The sequence below is a fragment of the Apus apus genome, chromosome 5 (assembly GCF_020740795.1).
Source record: "Apus apus isolate bApuApu2 chromosome 5, bApuApu2.pri.cur, whole genome shotgun sequence".
Lineage (NCBI taxonomy): Eukaryota > Metazoa > Chordata > Aves > Apodiformes > Apodidae > Apus > Apus apus.
The window spans coordinates 31,348,122-31,363,413 of NC_067286.1; the positions used below are offsets into that span (position 1 = coordinate 31,348,122).

General features: G+C 41.0%; 1 protein-coding gene across 1 annotated transcript in view; it reads left to right on the forward strand.

Moving 5' to 3' along the window:
* PLEKHH1 (pleckstrin homology, MyTH4 and FERM domain containing H1) overlaps positions 1–15,292 on the forward strand; it is a 43,344-nt gene that overhangs the window by 339 nt on the left and 27,713 nt on the right. The window contains exons 2-5 of the mRNA XM_051622151.1: positions 5,424–5,486; positions 8,389–8,538; positions 11,671–11,754; positions 13,277–13,358. Of these exons, the coding sequence (XP_051478111.1) occupies positions 5,424–5,486; positions 8,389–8,538; positions 11,671–11,754; positions 13,277–13,358 (379 nt within the window). The remainder of the gene's footprint in view (positions 1–5,423; positions 5,487–8,388; positions 8,539–11,670; positions 11,755–13,276; positions 13,359–15,292) is intronic.

Consider the following 15,292-nt stretch of genomic DNA (forward strand, 5'->3'; position numbering starts at 1 on the left):
TGTGTGTGTGAAGTGGCACTCGTGAAACTTGTGAAACTAAGAATTTCCTTGTTTACTGGGAAATCACTAGGTATTTGGATTCTACGGGAAAACACTGTACCAGCAAGATTTTGGATATCTAAAGTGACTGAGGCAGCTGCAGAGCAAAGATGGATATTTTGGGTAAAGACAGCAAGGTCAGGACTTGGCTAGCAATAGAAAAGCTTACAGGACAGCAAATTAATCTGTAGTGTTACAAGACTGAGCAGGGGTACGTGTACTGCCATAGCCTTAGAGTAACATTGCATATCCAGCCAAGATATTCTGGGAATACTGAAGAGTAGGACTGAGATACTTTGAGATCTGGATGTAAGAAACTGTGGTTTTTGAGGTATCTTTTACTATTCACTTTTAGGTGCACTAAGGGAACTCATTTGCAGCCCTAGGAGAGAGGACTGTCAAAGATTTGAGGGATTTGTTGGGGCTTTTTTTGTTTGTTTCCATCATGGTATAGATTTTTTGTGTTTTTTCTTTACCTTAAATTATCTTTCAATTTAAATTGAAGCTTTTTCGCTAACCTCTAATTTGCGTAAACCCCAAGTTTGTAGGTTGTTGTGTGGTTCCTTTTTTGTTTCAAAACATGGCTTACTGCTCAGATATTCAATATATACTTCCAGTATACTATTGGAAAGTGAGAACAGTTTATTTCAGTCAGTCTGGTAATGTAGTTGAAATATTTACAACTGACTGCATTTTGCTTGAAATGTTTTTAAGCTGTACCTGATGACAGATATGTTCTAAGCTCACTTTTGCTCCATTTTGTATTATGTAACTTTTATCTGTATATTCTTGCCTGTTGGTTTTGGATGTAAAAACATCCAAATGACATCTACTTCAGAGGGGAGCAATTTTAATCATTGCTATCACTGTAATTACATTTCCACTAATGCTTTACACTGCATGAAACATTCATTCTGCTCCTCCTATTTTAAGAAATGATGCAATTCCAAGCTCCCTCTTAATCTTTTCAAGGTAGCTTCTGAGGTGGACCTTAGTGGCTACTTACCTTGGAAAATAATGAAAGTGATTGTAAAATCCATTTAGATAGAGGCACATTAGAAAAATAATGTATAAATACAGCACAGGGGTCTGGTAAAGACAAGCAGTACTCATGTGCAGTCTGCCGTGTTTGCTGCATTATGGAATCTGTGTCCTCCTGCTTTATTAATTCCTGCTTTGAGAAACTTCCTGATTACCCCCACACAAAGAAACTCAACTGTCACACTTTCCTTTTGGAGAGCAGGCTTGTCAGAGGTCTTTTGACTATCTCCCTGGGGAGGTCTGTGGGCCGTGGCAGAGGGCTCCTCAAGGAAGGGGCCTGACTGCCATTAATCCAGCCTTGCAGTCAGAGCAATGTTCCCTTTGTTAAGACTAAGGAGCATCTTGGTTCAGTGATCAGGTTACTCTGTAACTACTTGTGCAGTACTGTTGTAGGCTTACTTAAAGGGTCAAAGAGCCAGCAGGTTTGCAGTTCCCTACTCTGAATGTCATGTGGGAAGGGGTGAGCCTCAGGGACTGTGGGGCAGCTCCCGCAGGCTCTCCTGACGCAGGTGAGCTTGAGGCAGCAGAGCACTTGCTCAGCACACCACACTTACACTGAGCACTGCTGTTGGGAAGTGTCCTATGCCTCAGGCTCCTGACTACAACAACTTGCTTGAAGACCCTCCTTCCCTCCGCCAGAGTTGCCACAGGGCTCCCCAGCAGTCATAGCAACGGGGCGTCCTGTCTGTGCTGAGTCCTTCTGCCCCTCAGATGGGCAGTGACACAGAACCAAAGGAGGCACATGCTTTGTGCATAGTGATGCCAACTCCAGGGATTTTTATCATATATTTTGTAGCAACTGTGTGGGGTTTTCTTTTCTTACAATTCTATCAGTGAAAATTAAGAGATTCAGACTTATTTGAAAGAATACTGAATTTTCAGAAAGGTTCAGAAAGGGGGCAGGGAAAAAGTCTTGAAAAATGAGAAGTGTGCATGGTTCAAAGCTGTTGCCAACCTGTGGTGAGCATTGCTCTTATGCTTCTCTGATATGGTTTGCAGCAACAGGAAAATTAATTAAAAAACCAAAAAAGTGGTTTTGCCAGTGAAAGTGAAGAATGTTAACAGCATTGTGATACTTGTCACCAGCTATGGGGTCTGGAACCTGCTGATTGAAAGGCTTGGAAACCTAATCTGCCACATTTTAAATTGATCTCTTAAACCAATTTTATTATTTAAGGCAGATTTTACTATTTTAACTCACAAAAAAACCCAACCACTCATACCTGGCATTGGTAGTACAATGTGCAGTAACAGTTTAAATACTTGCGATTTTTAAAATCTGCTTAGATTGAATAATCTAGATCAAAGTTGAGAACATGAGGAATTTAAAATCCAGTGGTTTAACTGCCAGTGCCCTAGTTCACATGGTGTGAACTTTCCCATTGGTAGCCCAGTCTCAGCTATCGAGCAGTGGTGCCCGAGCTGTGCAGAGCCTGGCTGTAAGTTGATGTGACAGAGGTACCCGAACCCCTGTCCTCCAAGACAAAGCTCTGCCATCCCACTGGACCCTGCAGGGCATGAGACCCCCAGGTCCTGCCTTGCTGTGAACATCAGCAGTGATCTGGTCTCTTTGGAAACTCCTTCTCCTACACACACACAGAAGGGGCTACTCCTCTGTTGGTGAGCAACATAGCAGGTCATTGCCTTGGCAGCAGGATGACCTGGTCAAGAGCAAGCTCTGGAAGAGAACAACGGGAGAAAAATGAGGCTGAGAGATACAGGAACTTTTTTCAATTTTATTTGGTTTGTTCTGAGCCATCAAAGAGGGAAAGCCTTTGTGGATGGTTGATAAGAGGATCTTTTGCAGCTTTTAGAAGGGCCATCTGGGTAGCTTTTAATCTGCTTCTGTCTTACTTCAATAAACACTGAACTTTTGTCTCATGCAAGTGTGGCTATACAGCTAGGTCTGTTTCTTTCCATACAAGCTGTCCAGGCTAATCTTTGGGAGAAGAGTTACTTGAATTTGACTTGGTCACTTGTTTTTTTGTGTGTCCTGGGACAAGTTTCTTATTAGCATTTGTCAAATTATAAAGCATTTTGAATGAAAGGGCCCATGTAAATACCAAGCTTTATTACTACTTCATTGAGGGATTGAAAGAGCCTTACAAGCATGGATATATTAAATCTGAATGTGCTCCAGTGAAGTGGCTGGCACCAGGGATGAGTGAAGTAATCATTTTGTGTACATGAGAAACAAAACAGTTATTTAACAGTTCATAGTAGGACAACCGAACAATGTAGTACAGGAAGTTAAGAAAAGTACAAGTTTATTTAAGGCTATAGGGAATTAGGGTGACAAAGTGATTGATTTGACTGGAACCTAGCCAGGTCACTCGGCTTGCACAAGAAGTTTCATAATTCTTTAGTGATCATGAATGGTCCCAACATACATTCTTTTTCCTGATCAGAAATCAGGACTGCTAGCAATGCAAAGCAAACTCTCGTGAGGCTAAGGCAACTACAAGTTTTTCAGTCAGAACAGTGCTGTCTTCTTAAAATAATGTGAGTCTTACATGAAGATTGCCCACCTTGTGGAGGATTGAATTACTAGTCTGAGAGGATAGCCTTTGGGAAAAGGCTCAGAGACTCATCTAAATTCTGTGCTGTGAATGTAAACCCTGTCAATTCATCAGAAAACTAGCCAAGGACATTAACGCTCAAGCTGCTGTCATAAACAGTCTTTGTTTCACAAGGGGTATTATGTCTCCAGTTAGCATCTTTCACCCATGTATTTTGCTGCTACCTGTCTGTGGTGATGACTGTCCTGAGACTCATAGATAAATGCACGGGCAGATCACCATTCCTAATGGACACAGACTCATGTCGTAAACCAGACCACTGCTGTCAGTGTTAGATTTCCTTGAGCTTAATCTCCACCAATGCTCTCAGAGGCTGAATTTTTGGCCAGAGGACCTTTGGCTGGCTGTGCAATATTCTGTGGCATCTCTCTGTTCCTCTGCCAAATGAATGTCCTTGATTTGGTTATTAAGCTCCATAACCTGAGCTTGATTGCTTTACTGAAAAAGCAAACCTGAGAGGTACCATGCTAAATGTGGCACTTCCTGATCTTCATGGTTTGAATTAGTTATGTCATGGCTTTTTTAGTTGTATACTTTTCTGATACATTTGTCAATAGTTGTCAGTCTGCTCTCATGGTAAATGTGTATGTATGAAGAGTTGTCTTGTTGCCATCTGAAGGAAGAGGAAATGGAAACACGAGAATACTGATGTCTCCATTCTGGGTGGTCAACTCAAGAGACTTAAGTCTCATTTTCAGAAGCATTGGTTTGGTCCTTACAGTGACCAACTTGACTACTTGGCACCAGTACATTATCAAGAATCATAAAATGCATTGGAGAGAAAAGGAGCTCCTCAGTTCCTCTTACAGTTTGCTTTCTGCTTGAACCACGGTTCTTTTAATCTTCTGAAGCTGCTTATGTGTCATTGCTTCAGTAGTAAAACACAAGTAAATGCTGGAAACTCTGTGAAGCATTCCTCAAATTTTGCAGCTTAGTAGGTGAAACTGTATGACTGACTTCGTATTACTGGGCTTAAATCTGAGACCCATTAAAGCAGAGCAGGTGATGGAAGATGACCTTTCAAGCACTGAATGAGATCCTAAGTTGTTATTAAAAAAAAAAAAAAAAAAAAAAAAGGCTTCCCACTTCTAGTGGGAAGTTGTTAGAATAAATTTCTATTCAGTGGCCTTTGACTTCAATTCCATCAATAATCGGATAAAGAATCACAGAATTGTCAGTTTGCAAAGCTCTTTAAAAGAAGCATAAGAAAATTAAGATCATTGTTAATCTTATCAGTTAAGAGCCTGTGATGCTTTCGAAGCCAGAGCAAAGTATTAATTGGTTATAATGTGGCATCAGAGAGAACCTGCTGTCAGCTTTCCAAGATGTGTTCATTTTTATTTACCATTTGTGAATGAATCCTAGCTGAAATAAAAACAGGAAAGAACGGCGTGCTGTAGACAGGCTTCGTGCAGGGACAGCCCATGGTGTACAAATTGTAGAGACAGGGTCAAGATTTCGGGACTATTCCCTTGATCTGTGTAATGAATGGTGAAGCTCACTAATGAGAAAACAGTTCCGGTAAATTCAAAGTAGGGCAGAAGACTGGAAAAGATCAAAGACTCCCCCACCCCTACCCCATACCCCCTCACCCCCCCAATCAGAGCCGTCCCGTTAACTCAAAAGATGCCAAAGATTTTTAGACATACACAAGAAATGGAAGATTCCTGGGTATAACAGGTGAATTTCCAGGTGATGTTAATGTCGTTTCTTTCTTTCTTTCTTTCTCTCTCCCTCTTCCCTCCTTCTGCTCTGGCTCTGAAGATGCAGGAATTGGAACAGAGAGTGATAGAAGCAGAACAAAGAGCTGAGGATGCAGAGAATCAGGTAAGGTGTTCTCTTATGGTTGCTCTGGTACAAGCCAAGCAAGAACTTACTCTAAATTTTCTCCAGTCTAGCACACTGGCAGCACTCTGCAGTGTTGTGCTCTGCTAGGAAAACATCGATTTACAGTGGTGAATGGTTTCTGTGGTCTACTTACCAGTCTTAGAGCCTGAGATATGACCAGGCACCTAAATAGGTTAAATCCTAAGTGAAAACCAGGACCTTATATCTGCACCTCAGCTTTACCACCTTTACCTCCTCATCCATGACGGGCATGCTTGGTTATGGAAAAAGAAAGGGATGTTGTACCTCAGGATTAAAGTACAGAGATAGAGTTGCCTGGCGGGTCCTCAGAAAACAAATACTTAGGAGTACTGGTAGGGACTTGTCTACAAGTAGAAAAGGTTCTGTGAAAGAAGGGTGTGTCTGCAAAACGTATCAGTTGTTTTGGACTTTCATTTTATTAATTACTGCTCTGGCTTGAGCACCCATGGAGAAAAGCAGTAAGAGCTGGATTCATTGCATATTACTGTAACCATCTAAAATCAGGCTTATTGTCTAAGCTTAGTCCTTCTATGCTTGAAGTCCTTGAATAATGGAGAAGGGGAGGGAGAGAAAGACTTCAACTTGTGAACAGGCTATAAAGAATAATGGATCTTTGGGAAGCAGGCTTTTGTACAGTCTGAAGTGTAAGAAGTGTTAAAAAGCAAAAGAACTGGGAAGGGCCAGAATGTCTGAGCTCCTGCATCACTGAAGACCACTGCTGAAGGGAAGTGAATCAGCTCCCTCCAGCTGGACAGGAGCTGCAGGACTGAACATTGAGTTAGAGATTAAAGCACAGAACTAAGAGCTGTGCAAGATGGCCAAGAATGGCTGTCAAAGAGAACTTCAGTAGTGAATAGGCAGTGTTATAAGCACTGGAAAACATTGCCTAGCAACTAAGAACTTGAAGCACCTGGTAAGGTATTCTGTCTGCAGAACATGCTATTCCATGCCAGTTTGATATTGATATCAAGATTTTTTTCTGACCAGCTTAAATGCAGGAAAGATGCTATGTCTGGTCACCATACTGTTGGCCTCTATACTAGATCAGCAGTTGCCAACCAAGAAAAAAAGATGTTATTGAGAGTGGTATCAATAAGTCCACACCTAACCAAGACAGGCAAAGGTAACATTGGTGCTGTGGCAGCACCAGCAGGAAATATAGTTATTGCCACAGATCAATGAAGGAGGTTTCAGACTGGCAAATACCTCAATGACAGGAATAGGGTCCTAATATGGTAAGCTGCAGTGACAGCAAGGGAGCAGATGGAGAGCAAATCAAATCCAGGTCAAAGAACAGGCAAGAAAGGGAGAACTTGGCTGGGAAGGTGTAGGAGAAATGAGGGTTGCCTTCACTCACCTGCCACCAGCAGTTCTGCAGCCATGTGTTGGCAGGTCCTAAAGACTAGCAACCCTTAAAGTTGTACAGTCTGCCTTTCCAGCAGCCTCATCCATATCTAAGTGTTCCTAGAGAAATACTTCATTGCTGCCTGACAGCCTGAAGAAGGAACAGTGTAAGGAGTATGACCTTTCCCTTCCACTAACAATTATATTCACCATGAATGAGAAGCAGCTGACAAATCAGAGGACTCCACATCAAGTGCAAAATCCCTTGTTATCTTTCTCTCCAGAAGTCTAGGGGGTTGGATTTGTTAATTCAATGGGCTCCCTGTAGCTGCCAGCCTCAATTAAGGAAATCACATGTTTGCAGTCGCCTCTCTGAGCCTGTAGTACAGAGTCAGCATTTAGGCATCAGACAGAAAGGAGGGGCCATTTCTTTTTACTATAATCACCATAAACTCTAATGAAAACACATCCGACTCAGCAGGCTTAATTTTCTGGCTCAGATGTTGGGTGCCTACCTTTCTGATTCAGTATGAGGAAGAGGCAATTTGCTTCTCTGCCTAATTCTGGAAGACAGGAGGACAAAACACAGCTTCTGCAAGTGTGAAGTGTAGGCTGCTCAACAGAGCATGAGTAACTCTTGCACAGACTCTGTGAAGGGCACAGGTCATTGCCTGCATTCTGCCATCGTGATTCTGAACTCATACAAAATTAATGGGAACCGGAGTTGGTTTCTTGGCAGATTTAGTCTCTCTGGAATGTGTTAGAACCAGATATTTTCCCATCATCAAATGCTGCAATTAGCAGGTTTGAGTTACACTGGTGAGACTCCATTCACCTTTAGAAATAAAGTCTTGCATCCATTGCAATAGGATGAGGTAATAATAAAACAGACTGGCATATTGAGAGACATAAGTTTTGAAGAAGGCAAAGAGGTTTTAAAAATTTGCTAAAAACCTGAAAGGCTTCAGTGGCAGCTCTATTTTAATGCTTTGAAACTTTGTCTGTTGTGAAGGAGCACTGGTGCTTCTCCTGCTGAGATGAACAAGTGTTGGTACTGGCACTGGAACTCTGTAGTGTTGCCCTAGTGAAATCTTGATCTGAAGCAAATGGCCAGGATTTTGTGGCATGTACCTTGGTAGTGAACGGGGTAAAAAGCTGAGTGTGGGATTGCAAAGGAAGAGAATTGTGATGTGCCTTGCCCATAGGGCTACCTAGACTATAGGGCCTGTATGTTCTATTTGACCTATAATATTGTTCAATTATTTCACAATCCACAATGTGTTTATCTGTTCATGGTTCAGTTTGCGTCTGTTACTACTTCAGCATTACAAATGAATGGACAGTGTTCTTTTCAGATACCCAGCTATAAACTAAGTGTGACTTTTTTTTTCTTCTTTTCCCAACTTCAAAAATATGAAACCCACAAATACTCTGAGTTAGGGTCTTACCAGTAAACAAGCAGCTCCTTCATTTGCATTGGTGTGGTTTTTTTATCTCCCTCTGATTGTCATTAAAGGTCAGAGTTATGGAAGAGAAGATAAAACTAGCCCACATGAAGACCGGTGAATCAGACAGCACCCTGCACAGGAAATACCAAGAGCTGATGGGCACAGTGCAAGGAAAGGAGGATCTAATCAACAGATTGGAGACACAGCTATCAAAACAGGTAAAGATATTTTCTACAGAGAGTCCTGTAGCTTTCATGAGTTGGAGGAACACTATAATGTATGTTTCAGAAGTTCAGATTATGTCTCTATTACTTATTAGCCTCTCAGTTGCCTTCAGATCAGCTGTAAAAATTATGCCCTGCTCAGTGCAAGATCCCCTCCTTCCTCTTTTCTCAGACAAAAACATCCATTTAGCCTCAGTAGCCCTTGTCTCTTTATTATAGGAGACTGGTCAATGTCCTTAAAGGACTTCCTTATGTTAGTGTTGTGTCGGTGTTTAGACCCTAAATTGTAATGCTAGAACCTGGTCACAGCATTTCTCTGGCTTCCCAGCATGTAAACTGCTCTGCAAAATCATTATGCAGGCCATCTCTGACTCAGCATACGCTGCTTCTTGGGAAGGGGCTTCTCCCAGACAGCCAGCAATCCTTTAGCATAGTTCATCTCTTGTCAAATGTCCCCATTACAAAAAAAAGCAGCCCTTTCCCAGTATGGATAGATTTCACTCTCTTTCATTCTCAGCTGGTGCAAGGAAGGAGCTACATCTACAGCAGGGCTTGTATTTTGGCTCTGGTAAAGGCCTTGTCCTGTGGTCTTTATTACCTGAGGAACAATATATTCTTCTATGTTGCTCAGTAAATTCCCTTTAAATGCAAACACCTCATTAGAATTTTTCATTTAAAAATACTTTGCCGTTTGACGTTAAATTTTACATTTAATTAATTGTCACCTATTTAAAGAGCAAAATAAGTTGATAAGCTGTCTGAACTTACTCAGACCTGGTGCAGTGTGTGAGCCTTTGTAATACCCTGGGTTTTGGGTCACTTCCCCAGAGCAGCTTGCTCAGGCAGAATGTAGATGAGGTTTCTGCATTTTGGAGGAGAAAGAAATTGTTCAGCAAGAGCTTCAGCTATGATCAAGGTCTAGAAGCAGCTCTTGCAATTAAAAGTGAAAAAATTCTGATTTATCAAAAAATACAAGGTGTGGTTTAATTAAAATCAACAAACCTAAGTGGGGAAATGTTCTGTTAATAGAAATCTTTTTAATGTAGCAACAAGAGGTGAAATGAGATTCTAGAAGTAAAAGCTGAAGCTTGACAATTTCAGACAAGAAGCATTCTTTATCAGGGTAATTTATTTAGTTTCAGGATGGGATGGGGTGGTGGCAGCACTGGAAGGTCACTGAGTGTCCCCGTAAGGCATCCTCTTTGTTTTCAGTGGAATGAGGAGAGCTGTGGAGTTCAGAGCATTAATAAGAGAACACTGAGGTCATGTCTGGACCACACAATGATAGCATGGGACACAAAGAACCTCTAACTGCTTCTGAATCTTAAAGCACAATAAGTACATCTATGAGTGCTATGCCTGAGTGAATTGGTTCTGCTTAGATGCACGACTTACTAAGCTCTGTCCTCGTGTCACTATTCTACATTAGGACCCTACATAAAACCTTGGCATTCCACTTCACTATGTAGCATAACAATATTCTGAATCTTTCACCTCTTGGTCCCTGACCTGGGACAAGTTCAGGTCATTAGAGATTCAAAAGCATTACTCATATGATAGATATTCAGAAGGCTATGGTAGATCCACTGTATGTGTCAGATCATTTCAGACCAGTAGGCACATCTAATATTCTGACTCCAGCACAGGCTGGTACCTGATTATTAGACACAAACACAGCCATATTCAGGGGGAAAAACTAAATAAATCCTCCTCTTGAAGCATCAGATTTGATTACTTTGATTTAATTATGCTCAACTACAAGTGTTACTACTACCCATAATGTTGCCAAGGTCTATTTAAAGTCAGCAAACATTTGGGTAAGAGCTTTTAAATGTGCCCTTGTGGTGGTGAATAGCATGTAGTGATTAAAAGGGATGTGAAGATGTGAGGAATTTCTTGTAGTCTTCTGTGTATTTGTATGGTATTCATTAAGTGAGTACACTCTTTGGTGTGAAAAATTTTAAAAGGGAGGTGGTTGGAATGCAATTACATTTTCATTATCATGATTACTGGCATTTGTTCACATCAGAAAAAAAAAAAATCTAGCAGGGATACCACTAACTGCTACCAGAAAGTATTAGCTTTGTCCATTTCATTAGACAACCAGGGCTGAATGTGCCATACAGAGTATATTCCCTCTCCTTCACTCCTGGAACTGATTTCTCCTTGTAGTTGTTTAAATCATTGTGGTTAGGAGACCTTTCAGTGACATTACCTGTGATGAAGCCACACCAGAGGTGAACAGGAGGCTTCAGGTGATTGTAGTATCAATCCAGCATTTTTCCAAGGAAATTCCCAGAAAGGGAAAAAACGCAGCTGAAAAAACACAGCTGCAAAAATGATGTAGCAGTATTTCCCAAGCAGATACTTGGGGAAAAATGTTCATTGTGCAAATCAACAGTATTCCCATAACACCTTTGTGAGGACTAGAACCTGTTTTAATGGGTATGTAAACATAAAACCACTTACACAATTTCAAAAACCCCTAGCAGGTCTTACTGTTTCAAGGTCAAGTTTTGGAGCTTTTTCTTATCCTGAATCTGCTATCTCTTCTTTTTAAGAAAAAAAACCCTTTAGTTTCTCAATGAGAATGTCGTGTGTGAAATACATAATTTGTATTAGTTTTCATCTTGTGCATCTTTTAAGTCTTTACACCTGTGCTTGCAGCAATTGAATCCCTTTTGCTTTGAAGAATTACACTGTTTTATACATCACTTACAGGCACTGCTTAATTCTTATTGATTTCAGACAACAATATGTGTATTTATAGGCTGGGGGAACACTACAGGTGCTCAACAGCAAATGAACTTTGCGAAACCATCTAAAACAGGAAAAGCTGCAACTGTTCAAAATACACTGTAGTAGGTGGGCAGTCGTTACCTGAGCTCAATTTTGCTATTCCACAACAAACTCTTGAAACAACTCTCTGAATTAGACTCCAGGGACCATGTAAGAGAATTTAGAGTTTAATTTTTCAGAGGATAGCTAAATAATAATATCCACATGGCAGCCTTAAATCTTATGTCTGGAATGGGAGCTTAAATGTTTAAGTCGCTCTTGATGGAACAACTTACTGAGAACAGTTAGTTGCACTCTTCTAATGCATCTAATCTTTTTTTGGCACAGAAACAGTTGAGGACTGAGGAAGCCAAAATTATTCAAGAGAAAGCTGCCAAGATCAAAGAGTGGGTAACATTTAAGTTGAGAGAGGTGAGTCTTCAGCTTTCTGTCAGGTTTCAAGGCCTGTGTAGGCCTAGATACAGTGACTGCACTGCCGGGGGACTCATATGTAGGACAATAGCCTTAGGACAGCCAATCTGCCACAGAGGTTTTCTGCTTGTTTGGCCCTACACACACTCAGTTGCAGACCTAAGGCTGTCTGTCTTACTGAGGGCTATTTGCTGCTTTGGGTAAACTATAGATGACTTTGAAATCACTAATGCCCCAAAGCAGTCTCTGAAGATGATATACCCATCACAAGTGGCTTTCACCTGTCTTTTCTCTGCCTCTCCCTTTTGCCTTTGGGTGCCATTTCTGTCTCTTTTTCTGACAAAGCAGCTGTGACACAAACACATGTCCTTTGCTCTTCCTTGATTTTGTCATCTCTGACTAATGCTGTTTTCCTAGCGCCCAGCATTTTCTCATGTCTAATCTCTCCCTCCTGTCCATTTTGTGGACTTACACCTCTATCTGGGCCTAATTCAGTACCCTATAGAAAAACTGATAACGTGGGTCAGCTTGCTGTTTTAAAGATGTCATGATTTACAGCTGGAAGTGAGGCTATCTTGTCTTTTCCTTTTATTCCAAGTTAAAGCTAGAGATTTCTTAGTTTATGCCAGAGAGGGAATTTGACTAGGAAAAAGCAGTCTTTTTTGGGCACCAATTATGTTACGATGGGACTTTGTAATCTCAATAGATTGTCCAGGTAATCCACCCAGCTGCTGTGCTTCTCTTTCATTTTCTTATGTGAGGTACCTTAAGAAGCATCTACATTATTGACTGGTGCAGCACAAAGGAGGAAGCACAGAGGTTGACTTGGAGTGACCTGCTGTGAATCCAGGACCATACATTCACACTGGTTCTTTACTGGCAATGATGTTTGTGCCAGATGCTTATTCTGAGTCTAGGTGCATTCCATGTGCAAGTGGACCACTGCTGGCTGAAGGACTTTGCATCTGTGTTGCAAAAGGGTTGCTCTAGACAGCACCACAGGTGTCATTTCAACTTTGATTCCATCAAGCAGGCAGCCTCTTTGGGTGCACTTCTGCTGCATTTAAGAATGTATGCTGAGACACTTCAAGCAAGATATGAGACAAATTTGCAAAGAATCACTCGTGCACTAATTGCAGATGTAAATGCAGCCTTAATTTGAGATTTTGAGAGAGGAAAGTGCTCCTTCTGGGTAACAGGTTTTTCATTCTCTTTTAAGACAGTTATTTCTGGAACCGGAGTAAATGATAAACAATAGTAGGGAAGGAAATTAAAATACCTATTTGAGAAGTGAGATTAATATATACAGATGCCATTTGAGAGAGTACAGCAAAGTGTTTAAGTGGGTCGTCCAGTGGAACTGCTGGGGAGGATTTCAAGGGGACTGGTAGATTTGCTCATCCTGTTTTCCCCTTCCTGTTCAGATACTTCAATGTAGTAAAGATGAAAACATGTTCTGTATAGTAGAACACACATTTGCACAGTTTTGCATTATTTTTCAGTTATTATTTTTGTTTCATAGCTCGAGCTAGAAAATTACCACCTGAAAAACTGTAATCAGAGGCTGACGGAGCAAATTGAAGCTCTTCAGGATACATTGCAAGGTAAATGTGTTCACCTGGCATTGTAGCCTAGTAACCATCACAAGGGTAGAAGTCAGCATTCCAGGGTTGTATTTTTAAGTTTGTTAGAAATTAATGCTTTTGACAGTGAGCAAGCAGTAGAATTGTTCTGTTATTCACTGGGTCCCTTTTTAAAATGGGAATAGCATTGCTTACCTGCCTTAAAAACTCTTACTTGTTTTCCCAGCAGCCATTGAACATAGATCGCTTTTACCATTAAAATAAGCCATTGAGCTCCTCATTGAAGTGCATATCAAAACTCTCCATTCCCTTCAGTGGTGCAGGGTATAAGTCTCTGAGCTATTTCACTTTACCTCCACATGCAAATTATCCTCATCCCCACAGAACCTCTGCTGGCATGTGAGCTGCATAACTGAGGACTGAATGGGCAAAGGCAGCAGCTGTCTGGTCTGCCTCTAGAATCTGGGTTCCTCTGTGCTGTCAGGTTGGGCTGGAGAAAGGTGCTTACAGTGCTTGTGCTTTTGTGGTTCTTATTTGATGGATTAATGGAGAACTTCAGTCTCCAGGGCTTGGAATAAGCACCTTTGATTGCAACACATTTGAAGAGGAATGTATCTCTTTATTGCTTTCTTTTTGTTCTGTTTTTTGTTTGTTTTGTTTTTTATTGCGCTCAGTTTTGTCACGGTAAGATGAGCTAGTTTCCAGAACTTCATGGGGCATGCAGGCAGGGGGCATTTCTTTCCTGCAGAAGACTTTCTGACATTCCTGTCAGTCCACAGCAAGGGAATAGGGCAAAATTCCTTCTAAATCCCACAATGTTTCTAGCTGAATGCTCTATGACTAGGTTTTGCTCATCCCCTCTGGCTCTGGCTGTTTACAAAAAGAGAATGGCTGGTAAGCTGCGTTAATAATCTGGTATTAAGTGTTCCCTGGATCCCAACTCTTCGGGCAGTAAACAGCTCTGCCCTCTCCTCTTGTCCCCTACTAGTCTCACTGAGCCAGGGAGAAGTCAGAGGCCTCTCCAGAGAGACAAATCTGTTCTTGCTTGCCATGCTAATAGTAACAGCTTTCTCTCTTTATCTCCTGTCACATCTAGGAAGCTGCAAAACTACCAATAATATTTAAAATTAATGGTCTCTTTTCGGTCTACACTAATGATTTGCCTTGGGGGCAGGGGAAAATGTGTGCCAGGGTTTGTGTATGCCAATGTCATATGTTAGGAATAGCTTCGTTAGCATTCAGTTCCTTGTGAGTCAAACATCAAGGTCACATTCTCATGGTTGTCTTTTTCTTAGCTGTGTTTGCAAGAGTGGGTTTCATCCTCTCCACAACCAACAGTGTTCTGCTGTTTGCCCTTCCCTCTCGCTGTTACTTTGTGTCTTTTTTTTCTTTTTTTTTTTTTTTTCTGCTTCCTTGTAAAATCCCATTAGTGGTTAAGCAATGCCTGTAGAGCGTGATTTTTATGCAGCATTTTTGGCCATAGCTGTGCAGTCGCACTTGCCCATATTTATGTGATTTCCAAAGCATCTTATGACTTGGTTCTCTTCAGTCAGGTAATATTTAATACCAATGTCAATCAAAATCATAGAGTGAAATAACATGTTCTGCCACTATAAAGTTCTGTCCACGCTTTGTCATAGCCTAACGCTGCAATTCGGCAGAACTTGTAGATCTGAATAGTCTTTAAATCTAGTAATTATGGAAAGGAAGAAAGTAGAAGAATTATAAAGTATAGGTATTAAATAGATAACATTGGGAATCTAGGATCTATCTTTTATGTCATCTTCTAATATAGCAGCTGAAGGGGCAGAGAAAAGAAGAAACAAAAAAAAGGAAGTTTTTACAGCAAAAACACGTAAGTAACTTAGAAAACTTGTTGACAAAAAAGCACTGGTTAGGTCATACAGCACAAAAGGGTAGCAAAAAGCTCTAGGGAAATTCTTGAGAAGAAAGTA